This window comes from Stenella coeruleoalba, assembly GCF_951394435.1.
Source record: "Stenella coeruleoalba genome assembly, chromosome: 3".
Classification (NCBI taxonomy): Eukaryota; Metazoa; Chordata; class Mammalia; order Artiodactyla; family Delphinidae; genus Stenella; species Stenella coeruleoalba.
The window spans coordinates 88474617-88500748 of record NC_137148.1 but is presented as its reverse complement, the minus strand read 5'-3'; the positions used below and the strand labels follow the sequence as shown (position 1 = coordinate 88500748).

General features: G+C 34.7%; 1 protein-coding gene across 9 annotated transcripts in view; it reads right to left on the bottom strand.

Annotated features, from left to right (window-relative positions):
- Nucleotides 1–26132, bottom strand: part of FER (FER tyrosine kinase) — a 463302-nt gene that overhangs the window by 255522 nt on the left and 181648 nt on the right. For 8 of the 9 annotated variants that reach the window (XM_079916621.1, XM_079916626.1, XM_079916628.1 and 5 more), the window contains one exon: nucleotides 3335–3427. In XM_079916621.1, the coding sequence (XP_079772747.1) occupies nucleotides 3335–3427 (93 nt within the window). Of the gene's footprint in view, nucleotides 1–3334; nucleotides 3428–26132 lie in introns of those variants that run through there. The other variant, XR_013827559.1, reaches the window with a different exon arrangement.

The window sequence follows — 26132 nt, the reverse complement described above, 5'->3', positions numbered from 1 at the left end:
CATGTGAATGTTCATTGCAGCATTATTCATAATAGCCAAAGGTGGAACAACCCAAATGTCCATCAGCTGATGAATGGATAAACAATATATGATAAATCCATACAAGGGATTATTCAGTCATAAAAAGGAATGAAGTATTGATACATGCTACAACATGGATGAACCTTGAAAACATTCCATTAAGTTGAAAGAAACTAGACAAAAAAGGTCACATATTGTGTGACTCTTTTTATGTGAAATGTCCAGAATAGGCAAATCCATAGGGATGAAAAATAGATGAGTGATTACCAGAAAATTGAAAGGGGGGGGAATTAAGACTAATTGCTAACAGAAATGCAGTTGCTTATTGCGGAGATTGAAAGGTTCAGGAATTCTATAGTGGTGATGGTTGCACAACATAATGAATATACTAAAACCACTGTGTGTACACTTGGAAATGCTGATTTTTGTGTTGCGTGAAGTATATCACAATAAAATAATTTAAATAGGCGTAAGTCTGCCATTTTGCAGGGTTTTTAAAAAATGTCTTTTATGAAGAAAAAAATCATTTATAGAAATTAAAAATTTTCCTTCCTCTATGTTACCTTTACCAAACTAGAATACTCCAAAAAATACTAAATTATGTCAGAAAAAAATTTTAAATTACAATTAAGGAGCCTCTAAATTTTATCCATCTTAGATTATCATACTTAATACCTGAAACCTTCACATTTGCAGTGACTTGAAACCTCAGTTAACCTCTGTAGTCGAGGGGAAAATCTTCTTCAAATAAATAGGATATCTAACACCTCACAGAAATAGTTCTGTACCTTTATTCATAGTGTACCACACATCATAAACTACAGACTATCTCAATCTTTTTAGTTCATGAAATTTCTGAATAAATCAGGCAATATCAAAGGGCACTTAACTGATGGAGATAATGATTGCCTTAATCATGAAGATAAAAATGTGATCAACTGGGGGAGGAAGTGACCGTTCCCTAGAATTCTCAATTAACAGAGGGAACATATTCTTAAATGAAATGGGCATTTCATAGCTTCAAGGATGTTCATAAATTTATTAAAAATGTATATCTGAATGAGGCACATGTTTTGTGGGAAAGGCACTTCATTTCAGGTACAAGCAGTTTGTAAATATCAAATTTTAACCTATATCAATCACTGTTAATTTAGTAATTTTACTGAAGAATAAAGTAATTTTATTCTTCAGTAAAATTACTTAAGAATTTTATTAAGTAAAATTACTTACAATAATTTTACTTTTAAGTGGAGAAAACAATATGCAAATACTTTCAGATATTCAAAAAGTTATGGTTTACACCAATTAATTATGAAGACTGTATATACTATACCTGACACACTTTTAGGAGTGCCAACCCTATACAACTTCATCTTAATGAACAAATAGGATTTTTTTAATTTTAGATGTAAATTAGTGTGTCTTGAAAGAAAAAACCTCTCTCGTCCTCAGATCAATGCTGATTTATCAAAACTGCCTCTGTCTAGAGCCAAAAGCTGAACTTCCATAACAATGAACTTCAAAGTAATGTAGGGAAAAAAACAAACATGGGAAATGGTACCCCATTCCCATAGAATTCTTATTTTTCTGTCATTAGCTAAACTTTTTAAGCTCTAAATTCCACTCTCCTACATTTCCATCTAAAAATAAAACTAAAGGAAACCTTGAGTTTATAATGAGCCTTGGCTCTCAAGTATTTCAGACATTTTACTCAAGTCAAGCTTGATCTCTAACAGCACACAGGAAGAAAAAATGGTGGGGGACACCTTTCACAAATCAGCTATTAGGTGCTGGCACAAAGACCTCTGACCTAAGTGAAATAAAGGTGAGTTAATTACAACTTAATTATGTCCTGTGTTTCACTGACTCATTTTAATGTTAAATAATTTTATAAACGGTTCACTGAGGTATTTGAACATTTCTTCTCAAGAACTACATTTGTTTTTCTTTTTTAAAAAACTGTTTTTAAATATTTCCTTTTTTAGACCTGTTTTTCTTTTTTCTTCTAATAAAAGTTATCAAAAGATTCTCTTCATAGAGTCTCTGAAACTTCTTATAAACTCTTAATCAAGTCTCCTATACTTTATTTTGACTGTCAAATCATAAGAAAACAAGTCCTATGAACTAGTATTTATCTGTAAAGTTGTAAATTTAAGAAAACAAAAGTAGGAGATAAGATTTGAAAGAGACTTACTCTATCATGTAGCTCTTGCCCATAATTATTTTTATTTTCACTTGCTATTTAATGCCATATGAGATGGTCTGCATTAGTTCTACTCCCATAGAACACTTCAGCATATTGGAAGTGACAATGGCAGCATCAAAGGTTAAAATCTATCTGTTTTACACAAAAATATAATTTCCTGCTTTTTTGTTAATTAAAATACTTGACGCTTTGCCTCAATTGTACATAAAAGATTGTTGCCTGAGTGGAATAAATATGGGAACATGTGTTTTATATTAAAAAGGAATTAGAGCAAATAAATCCAAAATGTGAATGGACATTTAACTAATCTAAGCTTAGGAAACACTTTTTTTTTCTAAATAAGAGGAGGTCACATTGTCTTAGCTGAACTTTTAAAGAATAAGAAATGATATTAAGATATTATTCTGTAGAAACTTCACAAGATGGGGGGAAAAGCATGTAATTAATTTGTATTGAATATTGTTTTAACCATCATTCAATAAAATACTATTATAAAGCTCTACTGTGAATGAGGCATGGCTAGAATAAAAAGTTTGATAATTTAGTTTTATAGGTCATGAAGTAAGAAAAATACTTTATAATTTTATATATAAATGAGATAAGAATATTTTTTATCTTGCTTGCCTATAGCTGCTATTACTAGGGATAATTAATATTCTATGCATTACTGCGATGTGCCTAGCCCAAATTTCAAACGGACTTCAATTATCTAATTAAAATGTTCTTAAAGATATGAACACACATATAAACTGATACATTTTAAAAATACATATACAATAATCCCTATTATAAAAACATGTTTTACTGTAAAAGAAACTTGTTTATATTTTTCTTCTAATAAAGCCCCAAAGTACATAAAATACTCCCTGTAACTACTTATATGTAGTACAGAAAATCTACAATACAAGTTTCTTTCCTGCCTACATCACTGTTACTAGGGGTTTTAATATACACATATATACACAGACTCATATGCCCACAAAAAGTTAAATTGTGTACTTACCTTTCCATTCATAAATACAAGTTTACATATTATATTCATTGGTATATCAGAAAGAAGGTAGACAATGACTATTTTCAGTAGCATAGAGAGTTCATCCTACTTACTGTTGAAGAGCCCAGTGCAGACTTTGGAGACCTAATGATTCCAGCAATTGAATGACGAATAGACTCAAATTTGGACAGCCTCTCCTTCCTTTCCTGGAGAGATTAAGAAAGAAGCCTTCAGCAGTAGTAAATTATCTAGTATATACACAGTTATGCTGGGTATTTTGGTATTTATCCACAGCTTATGTCCATCCACTCTGTCTTCCAAGTAAATAAAATGTAAGCTTCCTAACATTAAGAATGAAAAATAACCAAACGCATATGAACTCTATAGCATTTTATTTTCCTGGTCCCTCAATAAATGTCATGATTTGGGGAAAAATAAGAAAGAAATAGAAATTCATGAGATGAGAGAAAACAAGAAATGCTAAGGAAACACAGAGAAAACCAAATATTAGCGCTCAGAGGAAAAAAAAAAAGACACAGCTAGAAGGAACCAGTCTAACAGAAAATTTGATAGTACTGTAGTTGTGACATATTATTCATAAATTTAATTACAAAGCAACTGCTGTATATGCCTTACTCCCCACTCTTCCATTCTCCACATCTTGGCTATACCTTTTTAACAGTTTTCGCCTTCCCAAATGTTTTTATTTCAGAAGATTTCTCAAGCACTAGAAATAGATTTAAAAAAAAATCCCAAACACCCCAGCTCTTCCAAATGACAGTCTATTTAGATGCCACGGTAATTAAAAATGAACAACTTTAACCAAAAAGCACACAACAGTTCTCAAAGCAAGGCTCTTAAAGGAGGCACTAAGGTAGAAACAATAAGGTTATTGATGTCAGAAGGGAAAAAGGGTATAAGTCTGGGCAAATCACTTAACTATTGTGGCTCTTAAGTTTCCATATCAGTAAACAGGAGGACACTGGACTATATAAAAATCTTCATCTCAAAAAATTTGTGACCATTGTTCAACTCCCCAATCATTTGCATTGCATTGATTATTGATGAAACTTTCATAGAAGAGCTCCACTGCATCAGGCTGGCAACCAGAGTTACTCCCCTTAGGACAATTAGTTATATCCTGCCTGAGGGTACCCTCGGAACTTGTTCCCCAATGGAAGGATGAACTACGGAGAGTGAAAGGTAACAATGGAACACTTTTTTGTTAATAATAGCTTGTTGAAGCAATAACCATATATTATTTCTTACAGACTTCCGTAAATAAACTCAATCTAATAACATTATTAGAAGGAACAATGAAAGTGATTATTTGGCCCTGTAGGAACAGTCAGATACTTATTTAAGTCAGTAGGCAATAAGATTCAAGAAAAAGATAACATTCATGCTCAAACTCCAGGCTGAGGGCCAAATATCTCTGGGACTACTTATGCAAAGCAGCCATGAAATTTGGAGGGATTTTGCGAGAAATAACTACAGGGAAATTATAACGCTAGAGAAGATTGTCTCCTGAAAAAAATTCTCAACTGTTGATAACTCTATAATATAAATGAAATACTTCAAATATCAGTATGTCCTTCATAAAACGAATGCATTTATAAATAAACAAATAACTTAGTCTTTTGCAGATATTGATTTGCTGGAGAGAATGAAGGATACACAGTTTCTATTCCCATCCCATCACGGTATACAATTTAAGTATAAAACAGTTTCTAATTGATTTATTTTAGCAATTGGGTTCTGACTGAAGAGAAACCATTTTAGAAGTATTCACTGTCTAGTAACCTAGTTTGTCATGCTGTCTTTTTTTCTTTGATGCTTGCATATTAAGAACATTTATTAAAAGAAAGCCCCCTTGCTAAGTCAAGCATTTTCATATTTTGAAATAATGAAATTGGAAACTAAATGTGCAAAAGGAACATTTGAATGATTAAGATTTTGTCTTAAAATAATGATGCTAAGGAAATTTATAGTAAAACAGAATGGAGTTCAACGAAACCTAGGTTGTAAAGCTTTCTGTCATTCTTCCTGCTTTCTTGACTCTGTATCTTCTTAAATGATTTCTCCAGGGACATAAATCCCAAGCCTCAGGCTATAATCAGCTCCCTCCCTGTTCAATATAGAAATATAATTCATGTTCCATGGAGATTTTCTCAAATGTATGAGCAAAAACGTATTATAATTCTTTTAATAAAGTATCCAGTAGTGCAAGATGTACACCAAACAGTTTCCTTTTGAGCACCTCACTGACTCAACAATTTAAGTACTAATAGATTTTGCTCAGTAAGCAACTGTGCATTTCAATTTTTTAAAACTTACAGTACTATGAGTTAAATTATCAAGACATCTTAACTGAAATTCTTCTTTTAAAACAATTAAGGGATATAATAATAGGGCAGTACATTTATCTTCTTTGCTTAAACTAATAAATTATTAAACAAAGAATACATTACGATGAGAATGAAAGTATTTCATTAGAGGTCCCTATGTCTAGTAATCAAGGCACTTTACCAATTTCAGCCACACCCTCACGAAGCTCATTATTCTATTTAACAAATTATTCATTTTTCATCATTATTATTCATTATTCCCAAGCTCATTATTCTATTTAATAAATTATTTTGAACAGATCAAAATAATCCCTTTGCCATTACCTGTGTAAGCTGAACATATCTTTCTCACAGCAGCTTCCTTATCTCTCCTCCCTCTTCCCTCTCTGCCTCCCATTTTCCCTTCTTTTCTCCTCCCTCTCTCCTTTACCATAATGAATGCTTATAATATTAGCTATTATTATTATTTGGGTTTTACTAATATTGACAAGGACATTTGGGCTGCTTCCATCTTTTGGCTATTGTGAATAGTGCTGCTATGAACATTCGTACACATGTACTTGGGTATCTGTTTTCAACTCTTTCAGGGATTTATCTAGGAGTGGAATTGCTTGGTCATATGGTAATTCTACGTTTACCTTTTTGAGGAACAGCCAAACTTCTTTCACAGTGGCTGCACCACTTTACGTTCCCACCAGCAACGGATGTGCCTTCTAACTTCTCCACATCCTCACCAACACTTATTATTTCTGTTTTTCTGATTATCATCATCCCAGTGGTTGTAAAGTGCTGCTTGCCTTTATTTTTTTAAGGATATTTTCACAGGATATAGAATTAAAAGTCGATGGCTTTTTTTTTTCTTCTAGCACTTTGTCTTCTGGTCTCCATTGTTTCTGGTATGAAGTCAGCTAGAATTCATGTCATTACTCCCCTATACATAATGTTTCTTTTTTCTCTCACTGCTTTTATAATCAACTAGGAAATAAGTACATGTAATTTTTTTTCTTTTAATTATCCTGCTTGGGATCTGTTAAATTTCCTGGACCTGTGGGTTGAAAATGTTGGAAAACACTTAACCATTGTCTCTTCAAATATGTTTCTACTCCCACCTCCCTCTCTCCTTTCTTCCCTAGATTCTAATTACATGTATGTTAGCCCTTTTGATATTACCCCATGATCTCAAACAGTCTATTACCTATTTTTCTCTTTTTGCTTCTTTGTGAATACTTTCTGTCAACCTGTCTTCAAAGCTCACTACAATTTTCCTCGCTGTGTCCAGTCTACTGACAAGTCCATCTAATGAATTGCTCAGCACTGATACTATATTTTTCGTTCTAGAATTTCTATTTTTTATAGCATCCACATTGCTGCTGAACTTCTCCATCTTTTCATATACATTGTCTATCTTTTCTATTAGATCCCTTAGTATTTTTGTAAAAGCTACTTTAAAGACATTGATAATTCCAATACCTGGGCCATCTCTGAGTCTGCTTATTTTCTTAGCTGTGGGTCACATTTCTTACTTTTTAGTGGACCATATAATCTTTGATTGTGTGCCAGATGGTTTGTATAAAAAAACAGTAGAATCTGAATTCAATAATATTTACCTCAAGAAAGAGGCACACATACTCCTTTTTTCTGTCAGGCTGCTAGAATTGGGGCTGTAGTTAATAAGTTGGGCCTTGCCTCTGCTGCTGCTCTGGTTTGAATTAGTTCACCACCAGCTTCAAATATTTGGGGCTAGATCAAGAGTTTTTCTTCAGCTACGAGTGGAATCTGAGCCCTGGCAAGATTCCAGCACCCTCTTTTTTGGGAGGGGTGTGGGATAGGTGGGCACTAGGGAGTTCTCTTTACTCTCCAGGCTCACCCACTACTTTATATATCTAAGATAACTTTCTACCCTAAGATAACTTTCTACCCTCCTTCCTAGCCTTTGGAAAGCCATTGCCCTGTACTCTGTGAAGACCCAGAATTCCCTGAAGAGAATCAACTTGGGAGGGATTTCGTATTTTCTTCTGTTGGTGAAAATCCAGAGTGCTCAGTCCTCCTGTCCAAAAGCCTCAAACACCACCCACCCCCCAACAACAGTGCACCACCTTTTTGGTGCAGGGAGAACTTCATTTGGAGTATCTTTCTCAAGTCTCCTTCTCTGATTCTCTGCTCCACTTGGTGAAGACCCTTGAGTAAATGCTGGTGAGTGGATGCTGCCTCACTCTGTGGGGAGGGCTCCTCCAGATTCTAATCTGTCACACCAGCCTACACACTGTTCTTTCAAGCTTGTTAAAAGCTTGTTGAGTTCACTTCTTATTCCCTTCGATGGAAGTTTCCTCTTATCACACAGTTCCACCAAGGATGGAAGTAGTCACAGGTTTTTTGTTTGTTTTTTGGTTTTGTTTTTGTTATGAAAGGCTTGCCACTTTCTGGACTTTGGTTCATTTAGGTTTCTTTCTGTCCTCAGATCCCTGATGAATATTTTTTTTAACCATTATTTTGTACTTTATCCTCCTTATTTTGGTTATGAGGTAAGAATGAACATCTCTTATGACTTTCTATATTCAAACAGGATGCAGCACTCATATGTATTTTATTAAGACAAGTAACCTACCCGTCATAATTTTATTTACCTTTATTCACAAACCAAGAAAATAAAAGACACAATTTAAGGGTCTTCAGTATGACAAAGAAGCCATTAATTTATCAAAAGTTACAGACTTGAATTTAACTACCATTTTCTAAAGCAGTCAATTATCACAACAGGCCTTTAAAGACTATGTTCCTCAGAAGATTATTTAAAGGGTTAAACTCTAGACATCACAAAAATTTTTCTTGTTATTCTGTTTTAGTTTTCTTGTTTTTTGGTTTTTTGTTTGTTTTCTTTTGTTGATTGCCCTTGGGGGGTAGGGGAGATGAAGTTTATTGGTTTTATATTTTCTGCAGAGGACCTCACAAGGACACCATAAAGACTACTATGTACATATTTCATTTCTGTAAAGATTTTAAGTTTCCAACTTTATCTAAGAAGTTTCATGAATGGTTTTACTGTTTGATATTTTCATACTGCACATGTATCAATAATCCTCTTATCTGTTCAGAGCTCCTTTTGTTACTGGAACTAATAACTGAGAACATTTCAAGTTTCAAGGCCTCAGTCAAGACTTTATTAGAATGGAATCAGCAACTGCAGGACCCAAAAGAAAATCATGACTTAAGTAACAAAAAAGAATAAATTTTAAAGAAAGGAATGTGGCGCTTATAATGTTGCGTTTCCATTATCAGCAAATAAAATCCAACTGGGAAACCTGTTTTAGAAAGAAGTCAGTTATGTTCTAAGCATTTGTCTCACCCTCAACCCCTTTCTAAGAGAAACTTCCACACTATGGGATTGCTGGTACCACCTGCCTGAGAATGAAGTTAATAGATAAAAGTTGAGAAATGAAGACAGACAAATTCTTGATGACATGGTTTGAATTTCCGGATATATCCAGTTATGTGAGTGGGTAAACTCTCTTTTTTGCTTTAACTAATCTGCCTTATTTGACTGCTACATAGAATGAATACAGCAGGCCTTCCTAGAATATCCATGAGTAACTGAAGATTTCTAATAAACGATTACAAATATCACAATTGTCACTAACAAAATAATGCACTAACATTTTTAATGTTTTGGACACATATTTACTTTCAACAGGAGAATAAATATTTTAATATTGAAATACATTAACATAAATGTAAAAATTATTTGCAAAATAAACACTTACTATGCTGTGATGATTACTCTTACTTATTCCCATTACTTAACAGTTTCAGCACATGACACACAAAATAACTGCTCAACATGTTGGTGAAAACCCTAGTTTAGATGGTTATTAATAGATGTTATATTACAAAAGGTTCAGTAATTCCACAGATTTTGGAAATGCTCAGCAGATTTCTTAAATGCAACATGTCTCAGAGCCTCAATAATGCATTAGTACATGCACTCTTTTTTTGGAAGAAATATTATTCTGCAAAATTCACTTCAAGAAATGCTGTCATGAGGCTTTCATTATGAGGCAGTAGGAGGGAAAACATTCTCCTCCACTTTACATCAGTCATGGCTTTTTCTTGGACATTATCTTCACATGTAACAGCTCCAAATTAACTAATTCCAGCTCCCCTCTTTCTGGCCACAAGCACCTACCCCATTGGTTTGCTTTCACCAGTTCCACTGTAACCATTTTCCAACATCACTGAAACCCTAAGGCTCTGAGTCTCCTAATCTCTCCCAATCAATCACCTGCTCATTTCTTCTCTTCTTTTTCTAACTGAGATGCCATGACACATCATTTCACTGACACTTTTGCCAATATTCTAAATTCCCTTGCTCTCCTGTCTCTTTGTTGTCCCCAGGCAGCAAACCCTAATGGTGGATCGATTCAACTTTCTGCATTCAGCAACTCACCACTGCTGGGGAGAATCACATGATTATTACTTCAAAAGAGCCCTAAATTTCTGACATACTATGAAAATTCTCTGGCCAACTCTCTTCTTAACTCTCCCACTGCCGTTGTCAACCATTTCAAACCTTTCTTACTTTTCTCGTGTCTAAAACCACCTTGTTCTACCCTCTACAGCTTCTTTAGAAGGAAGCTACAAGCCAGCAACTCCTTCAACTTCCCTTTTCAAATCTACAAATCCATTCCTTCTCTTCCCATGGAAACACGAAGCTGTCTCTCTCCCACCAAGGGTGACCACTCTACTTGTACCTCATCCCTTCCTGTCCTCCCAAGGACTTTACACCTTAAAAAAAACCTAATAGATTTCTCTTTGATGTACTGTCCCATCAGCTTTTATATTTAAGTTGCTCTCATAGGAAAACAAGTAAGAGAAAGGAGGTGGGAGAGAGAAATGAAGAGAAGAAAGGATGAACCTTTCTCTTTACCACACATCCTGCTCCAGCTACTGCTTGCTCTTTACAAAAAAAAAAAAAAAAAAAAAAAAAAAAAAAAAAAAATCCCTAAAAGAGTTATCTATGTAAGCTAGAAATCTCAGGACCAAGTCTCTATTCCTATACAATAGGCACTAATCTGTTTAAATTAATAAAGCATCCATTGCATATACTGGTATTTTCATAAATTCATTCACTATTTCATCATTAGGCAATAAGCAGAGCAGAATCAATAAGTGATGAAGAGCATACTGGCCTAGAACAGTCAATATGTAACTCCAAATATCATACTTACTATCAGGAAGAACTCTGATTAGGTGTCATCGTCCAAACTACAATTTTTCAGCTGAAAATTTAGAGTGGGTATTCATCAAGTAACCATATCAATGGTTTCACAAAATTATTAAAGGTACAATAATAGTACAATAATTCTAAATATTTAAAATTGTATTTTTTATTAAGCAAAATTATTACATGGGAGAAAAAGTTTAGAGATAATGAGAATTTGAAAATTCCCTAAATCCCCTTGTTCCTACTGAGTTCTCCAGAGATTTTATAACTAGCATTGTCTATCTCTGTCCTTACAGAGGAAACCTTAATTTATACCTATTGTAAATGCACATAGAAAATATAACAATAAAGAAAGTATAGCCCAGAAACACTAATCATATTTTCATCCATCAGTTTGAGGTAAAAACTCTGTATAGCTCTCTGAGTACAGAGATGACTGAACCTCAAAATAACGCCTTTCTAGGAAGGTTTCCTGTAGTTATCTCACTCAGAGCAAAATTTCATGAAGATTCTAATAAAAGTACCTGAAAGGTTCTAAATGGTGTTTAAATTTTTATTCCTGATGAATTTTTTACCCCACAACATTCTTTTTGGCTTTGATTATATACTTTCTATTTCAATATATAACTAGAGTTAAGAAGTGATTTGTTCAATTGGAGTGGCAGCCCTAAAAATTGAGAGGCTATATTTTATTAAAATAATGGCCAAAGGGAATGTCAAATGTCTTGACTAAACTTCCCTAGGTTTGCCTGACCTACACATTTTAGAAAGCACAGCTTTTAAAGGCACCAAGATTGTTCTTCACTGTCTTCATTCCTTAGGCAAGCTAACTCTCCTGTTTCAAGATACACATTGGAAATATTTTCTCCTTGCCAAGCATTAACTTCCTACCTTACAAGTGGCTGCAATGTGTTTTATCTGAGATTCAGAAAAGTTTATACAGAAGAAAATTTTCTTATAAAGGGGAAGGAAAGCTGATACAAATATTTGTAATGTCTGGTAGCAATCAGATGGATTCACAACTTCTCAGGATGGGTAAGGAAAAGAGGAAGTGGTTTACAGCCAATCTAGGTCTATTTAACACAAATAGCTATGCTCAAAGGTACATAGCAAGCTCAGCAGTTATTTTGTTTTGTTCTGTTTTTACACATCCAAGAGAATTAGAATACTACTATATAGGTGTAGGGCATTTGATTCTAATCATACTTTCATGGCCTTAGACACAGTAAAAATTTTTCCAGAGCCTCAAAAGACTATTTAGCCATATTCAGAGATTCTCAGAAGACAAAATTCTCAGAAGACAAAAAATGAAAGCATTTCACCCCCACCCCCGCTTAAGTCATGATAAGCTCACAATTCACATTTAAAATTCGAAGAGCATAAAGAACTTTATATCTAATGGATATGAAGCTGAAAGAAGACAGGCATTATATTGAAGATTAGAAAAAGTAAGACAAAAATATCAATGATTTCCTTGGCCATAGAAGTCATTGAAATTATACGATTAGTCTGTAATATTTCTAATTCAGAATACCTTTGCATAGCTATACTTTATTCCAAGTAAAAACCTAATCTTTTATCGGTACTACTCAAATTGTAGTATAATATCTATGGAACTGACTGACAGATACATAATATTTTCATTTGAAATAATACCAGGAGAAACAGCAATTCAATAAAGGATGAATCTTAATTAAACAATAATCCTCTTTATCAAAGGATAAAGAAAAAAGATTATCTCACCAAAAAAAAATTTTTTTTTGATCTTAAAAAGGAGTCTGGAATTTTCCTCTCATTAAAAAATAAAACAAACAAACAAACAAAGAAAAAACTACCAGATACAATATGAAAGCATTATCATAAGTACCTTAGCCTACTTTCTTTCTGCTTCATGTGATAAAATAAAGCAGATGAGTTAATGGAGGAAGATTATACAAGAACAGCAGATAATTAGGAAGTACTCTATCAATGGATGAAAGACCACTGACACCCACAATGATCAATCTCAACATTGGGATAGAGGTCCAACTAAAATATACTTTATTTTCCACAGATCATTATCCTAACTTTTCCTTCCCTCTGAAACTTAGCCACCTGAAAGTGCTCATAGAAAAAAAAAAAAAATCAACTATATAACCATCTCTGCTTATTCCTTGTTATCCACTTGCTTCTCGTGTCACTGAAATTTTAATTTGCTCTCCCACATAATCTCAATGTTGCCAAACCCATTGGGTACTTTATTTGACTTTCCACAGAACGTTTCCCTGTTGACGACTCCCCTCTTTTCCCTAGGCTTCAGTAACATCACTGCCTCTTGGTTTTCCTCCTATCTGTCTGGTTGTTCCACTTCATTCTCCCTTACAACATTCTTTTTCTTTGCCTGCCCCTTAAATGTCAGGCACCCAACATTACCATCCTTGGTCCTCCTCTCTTGTCCCCCCCAAAATCAAACACATTTATCTCTATCACTTCAATTATCATCTGCATGCTGATGATGCCCAAAAGCTACATCTCTAGGCCAGACCTCCAACTAGAACTCATTATCCTTCCCCCAGTTCAATCTGCTTCTATTCCTATGAGCCTTTCTTTCGTGGCTAGCGCCAACAACTACAGAATTCCGAAGGCAGAAATCTGGAGGTCAGTCTTGGTATTCCTTCTCCCTCATATCCATATCCAATCAGTCACCAAATTCAAAAGTTTGTAAAATATCGCTAAAATCAGCCCCTTTCTTTCAGGACTCCCTGATGTGACTTCAGTTCAGGCACCAGCATTACTGCCCTCAATTGTTCTTTGCTCCTGTTCTCTATAAAGCCCCCAGAGTGGCCTTTGTAAAAAGGTAAATCAGACCATTTCACTCTGCTGTTTACTATCTTGAATGGCTCCCCCACTAAGTTCACAATAAAATCCCAACTCACACAAAAAGTTTTTTCTATAATATAGCTCCTACATACTTATTCAATCCCATCTCTCTCCACTTAACTTTTCATACCTATAATATGGTCATATATAAATACTGAAGATTTAGAATGCACCATATTTTCTTTTACTTAAGTGATACATGATGCTTCTTCCTTTTCCTGAAATACTATTCCAATATTTTTCTCTTTTTTTGCCCTGTCCACCTCTTATTCCTTCTTCAGGCCCAAAGCAGACTTTTACCCCAAGATCTGGCACTCTAAATCAAGAGTATTCTTTTTATGTCCTCTGACAATACCCAAGCTTTACTCTCATCACATTCTTGTTATAATTATCTGTTAACTTCACTGTTACCTGTTAACTTCAAGGAACTGTGGGCTCCTTGCGGACAAGGACTTTATCTCATTCAGCTTTGTATACAAAGCTGAGACAGTGCGTGTGACATACTGCACTCTCCAAAATGGCCTCAACAATATCTCCATCACACATGCCCTTCTTACCATAAAGACTCTGACTCTTCTTTCACTGAGAAGTGGGGCATATGTTCTCTCCACTTGATTTGGGGTGAGTATGTGACAATGGTGAAAGGGACATTACATGACTTCTGAGGCTAGGTCATACAATCAGCTTCCTTCTGGTTTTCTTAGAACATATACTCTTGAACCTAGGCACCTCAAGCTATAACAAACATCAAGCAACCCAGAGACAGATCTACAAGAAGATAAACAAGAGCTCAGTTGAACTTGCAGCCAGCAGCACCCAAACTGCAAGTCACGTGGGTGAACCACTTAGGAAGTGGATCCTAAGGCCTCTAGTCCAACTGTTACAGTTTATGATACGTGGAACAGAGATAAGCCTTCCCCACTGAACTCTTCCCAAACAGAGATTCATGAGCAAATGAATAGTTGGTTGTTTTAAGCCTTTAAGTTTTGCAATGATCTGTTACATAGCAATAGATCATCAGAATAATGCCTGTCATAAAGTACACACACAGTGGATTATAGATATGCAAAACACGTACTAACACATATACATAAAGTTTGGTGAATCAATGAATACATTTTCCAAATCAATTTTACTCCATAAGTTAGATTTGGTGGACAGAGGAGAGACTGTTGCCAAATATTTTAATTAGAATAGTTAAAGTATCTTACCTTTTTTATCATTACAAAAACTGATTCAGAAAATCAAACACAAGAAATATATAAATCAAGGTAAATGTCCTCGTAATCACCACCCAGTTCAAGAAACAGAACTTTGCCAAATACTGCAGAAGGCCTCCAGGTGACAGACAGGTCCCAGTCACAACCACCTATATCCCTTCCTCCAAGGTTACCACTATCATGCCTTCCACAGTAAATCACGCACTTGCATTGTTTTTAGTTTTTAGTGTGCATCCCTAGACACTATACTTTTAGTTTTGAACATTTTTAAAATTTTATTTAATGTATCTTTAAGCATCTTTTAATCAATAAGTTCCCTCTCCATCCCTATATTTTCCTTACAATTCAGCTGTTTAAAGACCCAGCCATTTTGGATGGACCTAGGGCCTGTCATACAGAATGAAGTAAGTCAGAAAGAGAAAAACAAATATCGTATGCTAACATTTTATATATATATATATATATATATATATATATATATATATATATATATACATATATATATATAGAATCTAAAAAAAATTGGTTCTGAAGAACCTAGGGGCAGGACAGGAATAAAGACGCAGATGTAGAGAATGGACTTGAGGACACGGGGAGGGGGAAGGGTAAGCTGAGACGAAGTGAGATAGTGACATGGACATATATATACTACCAAATGTAAAATAGATAGCTAATGGGAAGCAGCTACATAACACAGGGAGATCAGCTCAGTGCTTTGTGACCACCTAGAGGGGTGGGATAGGGAGGGTGGGAGAGAGATGCAAGAGGGAGGGGATATGAGGATATATGTATACCTATAGATGATTCACTTTGTTATACAGCAGCAACTAACACAACAATGTAAAGCAATTATACTCCAATAAAGATGTTAAAAAAAAAAAAAGACCCAGCCATTTGACTCAGAGTTTTCCACAGCATGAATTTGATGATTTCATACTCATGGGGCAGTCCAACATGACCTCTGTCCTCTTTTCTACAAACTGGCAGCTAGGATCAGAGGCTAGACAACGTCTGGTTCTCTCTTTTTGTGATGTTAGCTGCTACTGATGATCAATGTCTACATCCACTAAATCATGGGGTATTGTAAAATGGTGGTATTTCTTCAAATTCTATCATTTGTTTCCCATTTATTAGTTGGAATATTTCTATAAAAAGATGCTTTTCCTCATCAATTATTTGGTTAATCAGCAATTATCTGGTAATACAGTTCATATAGGAAAGGCAGGATAAATGTTTAACTGTTTTATATGGATATATTTTTTTAATTCAAAGTCTTTGAAACAAGAATTACAAACAAATCAAGATAAGTTTAAATATACTCATTAATGGAATAATAACAATGATGGTGGTGATTAAGGTAAATATAATCAAAGCGAATATATAACAAACTTTTTTAAAGGGCCCTACATATATTAACTCACATAATCCTTACAAACAACTTCATCAGACAAGTACTATTATTTTCTCTTTTTTAAAGATGAGGACACTGAAGCACAGTTAGTAAATGACTGAAACAAGATAGAGGCATGGGTAATGTCTTTATCAGCATTTAAAGGTGGTCCAGAAATAAACATACACATATTCTCAAGTTCACTGATGTATTTCTATGGAGTCTTATAGGGTTATCTCCATTTAGCACCATGATATTTAGCTATGTGACAAAGAGAAATGATTCCATAAAATACTTAGAAAGTAGATAATCAAGGGCTGACGCTACACTAAACCTAGCCCTACTTATCTATAACTCTTTTAAATTCTTTTCCTTGGTCATCTTCAACTTCCCATCTCTCTTTGGATGGGAAGTTTTAATTCAAGTAGATGTTTTAAGTTTTTTTCTTATCCCTAATTTGTCCAAATTCCTAATATGAAATTCAGTATACCAAAGTTCTTTTTCTGACTTAAGAAAATTTGTATTTACTTTTCTGGCTTAAAATAAGTTATTCCACCTTGGGCTTCAATTAAACTTATATTACAGTACCTAATGCATTGATATAAGCTAATAACTATGTTATTATAAAGATAAATTATAATTATTATTATGCAAAGGTTAACATGAGAAATTGGCTCTAAAATCTTTCATTGCAATAAAGTTTTCTAAATGTCTGCTGAGATAGAAAGTTCCAAAGATACTACATAAAGTAATAATCTCTGTATCAGAACAAAGTATTTTAACTGGGTCTCTACAATTTAATGTATACTGATATTTGCTCTACCATTTACTCATGTTTACTTGTAAAAATTATTCTTCAGAAGTCCATTTATTTGAATTACAAAAATACCATAATACTGGAAAAGATTTTAAAGAAAAATCAAGATACATAAATTAGATACTGGCTGGCATGTTATACATACTTCTCATTATTTTAAAGCTTTTACACAAGAGTGAACGAGTAAAATGTACAACAGAAACTACACCAGCCAATGGATACTTAGCAAATCAATTCAACCAGCAAAGTACTCAAGCACACTGAATCATCTGACTGGTAAAGATTCTTGAAAAACTAAGTTTAAGTAAAACTGTATTTTTAAAGATTCAAATCTGCTAGAAATAACTTTGGTTATAGAGTTTATCCTTAAATTCTTATAACCTTAACAAAAAGCATCGTTACTTAGATAATATGAGGTGTAAACAATTAAAAAGAACTCATTATTTTGAAATGCATGTTGAAGAGAGATAAAGAAATGAAACAAAGTAGGTTGCACAGATACAACGCTAATTATTTGGCCTAATACTAACCAGAATGCATAAGAGTATAAAGACAATGTTTTCTTAACCAGTTTTGCTTTTACATTAACGATACTTATATAAACCAGGACAGAAAAAAATGTACAAGTACATGGATTAAATCTCATGTGGCTAGTCTGGATGAGACCTATTACTGATACCATTTCATACTTCTCCCTTCAACAGGCATGTACCAGTTTATTAAAATTCATCTAACAGATAAATATAAGAAATGCAGAAATGCAACATGTAGAACATGTAAGTTAAGAGAACATGTAGTTCTCTTAAATAAGACATTTGTTACAGATTTAAATGAGAAATCTGTGTGGGATGGCTATTCGTGATTAGCTAACTGGACTATTCAAGTACAGTTATTACATTTACCAAATAATAATACATTTTCACTTGAGACTTAAACAATATTATCACTTTCTTCATACTAAGGGTAAATAAGTATACCAACGAAGAATGTCAATCTTCACAAATATAAATAATTAAATACAAGTGATCAAGATAAAAAAGGAATATTCTACTACATAGAATTAGCTCAAACATAGAGAAAGTATTCAATATACTTTTAGACATTGCATTATGAAGTTGCTATGATAGTCTATGAAAATTTACAAACTATTACTAATAGGCCTACAAATGTATTTTCATATACAATTCTCAATTATACAATTTCCTAAACATTCATTACCATTCCCTGACTATTGACAAATGTTTATTTTGGCATGTAATATTAAAAATAAATTTTTAAAAATCTAAAAACTATATTTAAAATCTGCCTTTTTGAAAAAGAAACTATATTACCTAAAAAGACATGCTTAATGTTTTTGCCATAAAAGCAATAAAAAGATTAAAATAACAAATTACCAGCAATATTATATTGGCTGGCACATTTTTTTCTCTAAAGGGTTGGACAGGAAATATTTTAGGCTCCTGGGTCACATGGTGTCTGTCACCCCTACCCAACTAGGCTGAAGCCTGTGTTCCAATAAAACTTTATTATGGACACTGAAATCTGAATTTCATATAAATTTTACATATCACAAAGTAGTCCTTCTTTCGATTTTTTTCAACCTTTTAAAAATGTAAAAATAATTCATAGCTCATAAGCCACCCAAATATAGACAGCAGGCCAGATTTGGCCCATGGGCCATAATTTTCCAACCCCTATTATGTCACTTAAATTACAGAAACTATACAACAAAGGCTATATAAGCAGTTGTTAAGAGGACAGATTCTACAGTCAGACTGGGGGCATTCGAATCCTAGCTCTCCTACTTGCAATCTATATCAAGTTGCCTAACTGTCTGTACATCAATTTCTTTCTCTATAAATTGAGAATAATAATAGTACTGCTTATTCGGAATAATAATAGTTCTGCCTAATAGGGTTGCTGTAAGGATTGAATGTGGCATGAAAAGGACTAAGCAAAGCTCCTAGCACCCAATAACTAGTTAACCCTCTCTAAATATGCTGCTGCTGCCATAATCAAAACACAGGAAAAGTTCTATCTCATAAAAGTACACATTATAATATGCAAAGGCATTCTACTTCCAAATGTCCACAGGTAAAATTAGAGAAAAATCTTTTAAAAACTAGTTATAACATTTCAGAACTGGGAGATACCATAAAACTAATCTTGTTTCACCAGAAGTTCAAACATGTTTTTGGTTCAAGTCTGAGTTAAAGTCAAAACCAGGACTAGAATCAAGTGTCTCCATCTGTATTATGAGACCAGAAAGTCCTGTGTTTATTGTATCTTTGTAGCAATTTCGTAGACATTTATTGACCAAAATTTAAACAACATTCCTTTTTGAGGGGTTTGGAAAAGAGTATTTGGGAAGTATGAGGTCAGGGGCTGGCAAAAACTACTCCAGGCAGACAAAATAGCACAGTGATTAAAAGCAAAAATTTGGTATCAAAGCTGGATTTAAATTTTGCTGCTTGACCCACATAACCTTGGGCTAATTTATGTAATATTTTTGGGGCTCACAGAATAGGTACTCAAAAAATATTTGAATGAAAGGCCAAAAGAACTAGGCTTCTCTCAAAGTTAAGGGTCTCACCCACAACCAAAGCTTCAACTTTTGAAAATTTTCTTGATAATTAAAGAGAATAATACACAGCTGTAATGGGTTGGATGTGACACCCTCCCCCAAAAGATATGTCCACCCAGCACACCACATCTCTGTAAATGTGACCTTTCTTGGAAAAAGTATTTCTGCAGATATAAGTAAATTAAGGATCTCAAAATGAGATCTTCCTGGATTGTCCAGGTGTGTCCTAAATCCAAAGACAACCTTCCTTATAAGAAGACTTAAACATAAGAGGAAAAAACACAGAAGAGAAGGCAATGTGAAGAAGGGAAACAGAGATTGGTGTGATGTGTCCACAGGTCAAGAAATGCCAGGGTTTGCCAGTAGCCAACCACCAGAAGCTATGAGGGAGACATGGAACTGTTCTCGCTCAGAATCTCCAGAAGGAACCAACTCTGCAGACACCCTGATTTTTAACTTCTGGCCTCTAGAACTGTGAGAGAATAAATCTATGTTGCTTTTAAGTCAGCAAGTTTGTGGTAATTTGTGAGAGCAGTCCTGGGAAACTAATATACAGCTGACAAAGAATCACTGAATATTTACCTTGTAAAGTGATCATCAGCTACTCTAAACATAAAAAAAAAAAATCACCCTTATATGAATTCTATTCATCAGGAAAACTGGTTAAAAATTGCATTATTCTCATAAATTCTATACAGTGAGATTAAAATGTGCATATATGCATTTTTTATTGTTCATTTCCCACTCCAGGTTTTAGAACCTAATCTCTGACCAGAGACAAAGTTGCTGACCAGCAACACCTTGCCCCCAAATCCACTATCAGAAGTACAGCTGCAGTCCCAAAGACAGTTTTTCTCAACAGGAACCCTGATAACTCCAGAAACTATACAGCAATATGCACAGCTCAGCAGTAGCAAGGTCACAGGACTGTCTCCCTCTGGCTCTTCATTCATTTACAGTACAGTAGCTGGAACAGTGGCTAACTTTTTTATTTGCCTTGCTAGCATCTATTTTCATACTAATTACCAAATGCGGTTTTCACATTTTGGGGTCCAATATTGTTTCCGATAATAAGGTGCCAGCAAAGAAAGAAGGAATTTCAAAGGCAACCAACTACTAAGAAAAAAAATAAGTTGATTAGTATAAGTTTACACAGATAGGACATGTAGTAAAAAGATTAACATTGAAAATAAGTATAAAAATTACTGGGCCATAGTCCTTATTCTATCACACTTTTTTCATGTTTTATATAGAATCAGCGTTAGAAGGAATCTTTCAAGCTAGAGATTTTTCTACTTCAACGTTTTCACTCATAACAGTTGAGAAAATGGAAATCAGAGTAGGTAAGATGACTTGACTCATGACACACATATGATGACAAAGCTAACTCCTTTTTCCACTGTAACACATGGCCTAGATTACATCCACAAAGTCAACCAAATGCTGGGCATTGGTCACTCATTCAAAAATTTAGGGTGAGGTGGGGAGGAAAGGCTCTAATGACATTAAAGTAGAAACGTTACATTGAAACAATTACTACATTCAAATTTATAATATTTAGTATAAAACTGTTGTTCATTTACACCCAAAAAAGATGCACTATTTTGAATACCATATCTCAAGGAATGTAATAAAAACAGAAAAAGACCAGTAAATCTTAATTAAAAATAATTATAAGACTGAGGAATGCTGCTAATATGAAGATATACTCTCTCTCTCTCTCTCACACACACACACACACACACACACACACACACACACACACACAGCCATTTGGGAACCGAAATGGTGAAATGTTAGATATGATTGAAATTGTATCTGTATCACACAGATAAAATTATCTTTTTTTTTTTTTTCACTAAAGATAAAACACTAAGATAGGGGAGAGGCCTTTGAATACAGATACAGGAAAGTTTGGATCCACATGTCAGAGATGCTTCATTCAGTGCCTAAAAATTCATTAAATCTCAAAGTAGTGAGAACCCAAATGATTTTAAGTATTTTCAAATACATGAATAAAACATCACTATTGCTAAAGTTTTAGGGGCTATGTCAAAGAAGACAGTCATAATACACTGCTTGAAGTCTCTGTGAAAAAAATATTGACATGCTTAGAAAATGGCCCTAACACTGAAGGTAGCTAACATTTATTGAGCACTAACTACGTGCCATGTACCACGGACCCTGTCCATGAAGTCTTCTGTACATTTAATCATCTATAACACTATATAGCAGGTCCTGTTAGCCTCACTTCATAGATTAGAAAGCCAAAGTTTGGAGTGGGTAAATAACTTTTGCAAGGACAATAAGAAGTTCTTACTCAGAATACTAATTCTTACACTCAAACCTGTAACGTAATCTAAATCACATCATTTGTTCTCTTCCCTACACTGATTGGGTAGCAACAATATAATTTATAGAACCAAAGGATTAATATCTAGAATTGTTTTAAATCAGCTTCAGCGCTCTAAGAATTATATATAGATTCAAAAAATTACCAACAAATTGTCTTAAGGCTTTAAAGGTACAAAATAAAATCAAATAGCTAATTATCATATCTTAATGCATAGAAATTAATACTTTTTAAAAGAATAACTTCCTTTAAAACTAAATGGCACTAATGAGATGCCTCATTTGACCATATATTTAAAAAAGATTATCCTCACAAATCAAATTTGTATTTCTGTGTCTGGCCTTATCTTGCTGAGTCAAAACTATAAGACTCCGTTTTGGAATTTCTTCTATCTGTATTTTGTGCCTTTTTTTTTTTTTCCAGATTCCTCCCTTGGTGTTAAAATATGGGTTACCACTTACTGCTACTGACAATTCTTGATTCCACTCCTCCCCCTCTCCTCCACCACCCCACGCCTGCACTCGCTATTTACCATTTGCTCTTTCTAATCTACAGTACACTGAGAAATCATGAAAATAAGCTCATTAGAACTGCTTCTAAATAAGAGTAGAAAATTCTAAGATTCTTTCTGATCTTTATTATGTGAACTTAGTCACATTCATCTGTGAAATCCAAATAGATCATTTTTTCTCCTACTTCTAGTTTCAGAGTAGAGGTCACAGAAAGAATGACCTATGGAGAAACTGGGTGTTTTTCTATTTGTTTCTAAGTGTAAAACTCTACCTGCACGCCTTAAATTTGGGTAGTATTTCCAGGTTTTTACTACCATCCTGGAAGAAGGTATTGCCAAATCTCCTAGTCTCTATTCAGTTTTCATTTTGCTTGAGCTCTGTGGAAGGCAGATTTCTCAAATGGTCTCTAAAGTTCCCACCCCTTCACATGCACATCCTGCATTATCACTAGGACAGTGATATGGTGGATTTCACGCCCATGATTAGGTTATGTTACGTGGCACAGCTGACTGTAAGAAAGGGAGAATATTCTGAGTATGCCTGACCCAATCAGGTGAGCCCTTAAAAGAGACTGGCCTCTTCCTGAAGGCAGAGACTTAAAGCTTAAGAGAGATTCAGTGTGAGGAAGATTCTCCATTGCCGGAGGGGACTACATGGCAAGGTTTTCTGGTGGCCTCTGCGAGCTATAAGTAGCGTCCAGTTGTCAGCCAGCAAGCAAACGAGGACCTCAGTCCTCAAATGCAAGGAACTGAATTTTGCCCCAACCACATGAGCTTGAAGAGGACCCCCATGCTTCAGGTGAGAATGCAGCCAGCCAACACACTGACTTTGACATCATGAGACCCTGAGCAAAGAGTTGGGCCAGGCCTGGACAACACAGAACTGGACCCACAGAACTGTGAACTAATAAACAGGTCCTGTTTGAAGCCATTAAGTTTGTGGTGATTGGTAACACAGCATAGAAAACTAATCCAAGCTTTCTCAGCATTTGTGTCTTACTGAAGGCTCCTTTCCTGAAATGCTTCTTTGTGTGACTCTCCTCTTTCCTCTCTCTTGTCCCTCCTTAGTCTCCATTGTGAGCCTTACTTGCTCTACCCACCCAGTTCTCCAAGCTTCTAGTCTTAGCCTTTTCCTCATACTGTACCATCTTCCTGTGTGATCACTCTCATTTTTTAACAAATGTTTGTTGAACAACTACAGTATTCCAGGCGGTAATGCAGGCTCTAGGGAGCTATCAGTGAAAAAGCAAACAGAAAAAAACTCCTGCTCCTGTGGGGTGCTCACTGATTCTACGATAACCAAGACAGCCTCGTCTCCTGTGTTTCAGACTCAAATCACCAGCAGGTTTTTAGGAAACTCAGACTCAGAGAGGTGAGGTAACATGTCTAAAGTCCCTCATTCTGGACTTAATCTCAAATACATCTTATTCTTAAATATTCTGAAACTGTTTCCTCAAGTGAAACCTCACTTCTTCACCCCCTTCACTCCTAGGTCTATGGCAACCTAACCTCCTTCCTCTCCCATCCACAGAAACAATTCTCTTTGAGCTCACTAAGGACCTCTTAAGTTGCCAAAATCACAGAAAGCTTTTCAGCCTTATCTCTCCACTGCACTGTTTACTCTTTTGTTCTTGTATCTTTCAAATTACCCTACTTTCTTCTTTTTCTCTCACTCCCTCTTTAATTACACTGGACACTCCCAAGTCTTAATCTCCAGCTTCAGAAGGACATCCCAAACTGCCTGCTAATCATCACTACAAGAAAGTTCAGGACACCTCAAATTTTAAACATCCCAAACTGAAATCACTCGCTCCCATCGGCCTGCTCCTACTGCTCTGGGCACTTGGTGAGCGGAGCCAGTATGACCTCAGTCACCTATGGTAGCCACCCTCCACTCCACCTATGTCTCACCCTCTCACTCACTCATAGAGCCAGTTTGTCACTCGTTCCTGCTCACTTAACACCACCACCCCCAAATCATACTTGCTTTTTTTTTTCCTTAGAAAAATCTATAATAATTAATAAATATAAACTAACACTTGACCAAAATCTAAGTTAGATGGTAAAGTTTACATGAAGTATCAGCTAACTGTGGAGTTCAAAAATTTTATGTTTGCAATAAGTATTCTGTGCTTATTGCAAAGATGAATAATGGCATAGATTTGTGATTAAGTAGAGAACTATAATTTTAAAATAAGCAGTATTTTGCCTACCACTTTTTATAAACATTCTTAAAAAGAAATACATGGTTTACTACTGGGCTTAAAGTATTCTTAACCTTGAAACAAGGCCATATTCTGGAACAATTTTTTCATCAACAGGTCTTCTTATTTTTTTTTTTTTTACATCTTTATTGGAGTATAATTGCTTTACAATGGTGTGTTACTTTCTGCTTTATAACAAAGTGAATCAGTTATACATATACATATGTTCCCATCCACCCTCCCTATCCCACCCCTCCAGGCGGTCACAAAGCACCGAGCTGATCTCCCTGTGCTATGCGGCTGCTTCCCACTAGCTATCTACCTTACGTTTGGTAGTGTATATATGTCCATGCCTCTGTTCCCTTCATTCACAGAGAGCCCATCATCAGCAAGCCATAAGAGTCTTCACTTCTCAAGCTCAATTCCATAAGATGCTCATGTATCTTAAATACATGTTAACTTAAATACAAAGGAAAAGCTAACCTTTCATTGGGTGAAATAATGCAATAGCTAAACCATGTAACCGAGGATTTCTGGAATTCTAGTAAACAGTAACTCGAATGGTGTCTCGATTATACCTGGAAACATATAGTTATGATAGGAATTCACTTACAAGATTTAGCTTTATCTAATGAAGTATTTGCCCTTGGCTCCATAATCACTTAAAGTGAATTAGCAATAATACATTCTGCAATCTACTTTTGTGTGTTTTGTTAATTCAAGATTATTTTGTGGGGGGGCAAAGAGAAGCTTTAAGGTGGCCAATGCTTTCTTGCTACCACCAAACAAAACAAGAGACAGCAATTTTTACTGATTATTGCAGGATATACACCTCTATAATATTAGAAATTTAGAAATACTTTACCTGCTGTGATTGAGTAAAAAAGCTAAAAAATATTTCATGCCATTCCTCTTTCACCAGTCCCCTCAGGGCTACTAGAGTCTATATTTTGGGATGAATTTTCAACATATATCCAATGTTTTCAGATGTCTCTAGGTATGTTTCTTAATCAGAAGAAAGTTTATATAATATTTTTTAAATACATAGAAAAGCATAACAAAAAGTAAACTATAAAGACCCCAGGGATTATTTGGCTAAATGACTAGATACAGAGCCTAAAGTATTCACCTATCATTCATCCTTTTGGTTTATAATTTTGACCATACTTTCTACCACTTCCACTCTCTCTCATCCTCTTAAGAAAAAAGCAAAAACAGTTTTAATAGATGTATACTTTCAAGGCAGATGCCATACAAGAATTACATCATTGATAGCTAGAATAAATCATTTTTCAGAAATTAATTAGAAATTGAGCATATAAAGCAATAACCTAAAATTATAAAATTAGCAAGGACAATCTGAAGTATGTACAATTACCTTGTTTTCTCTTATCATATGTAAAATTT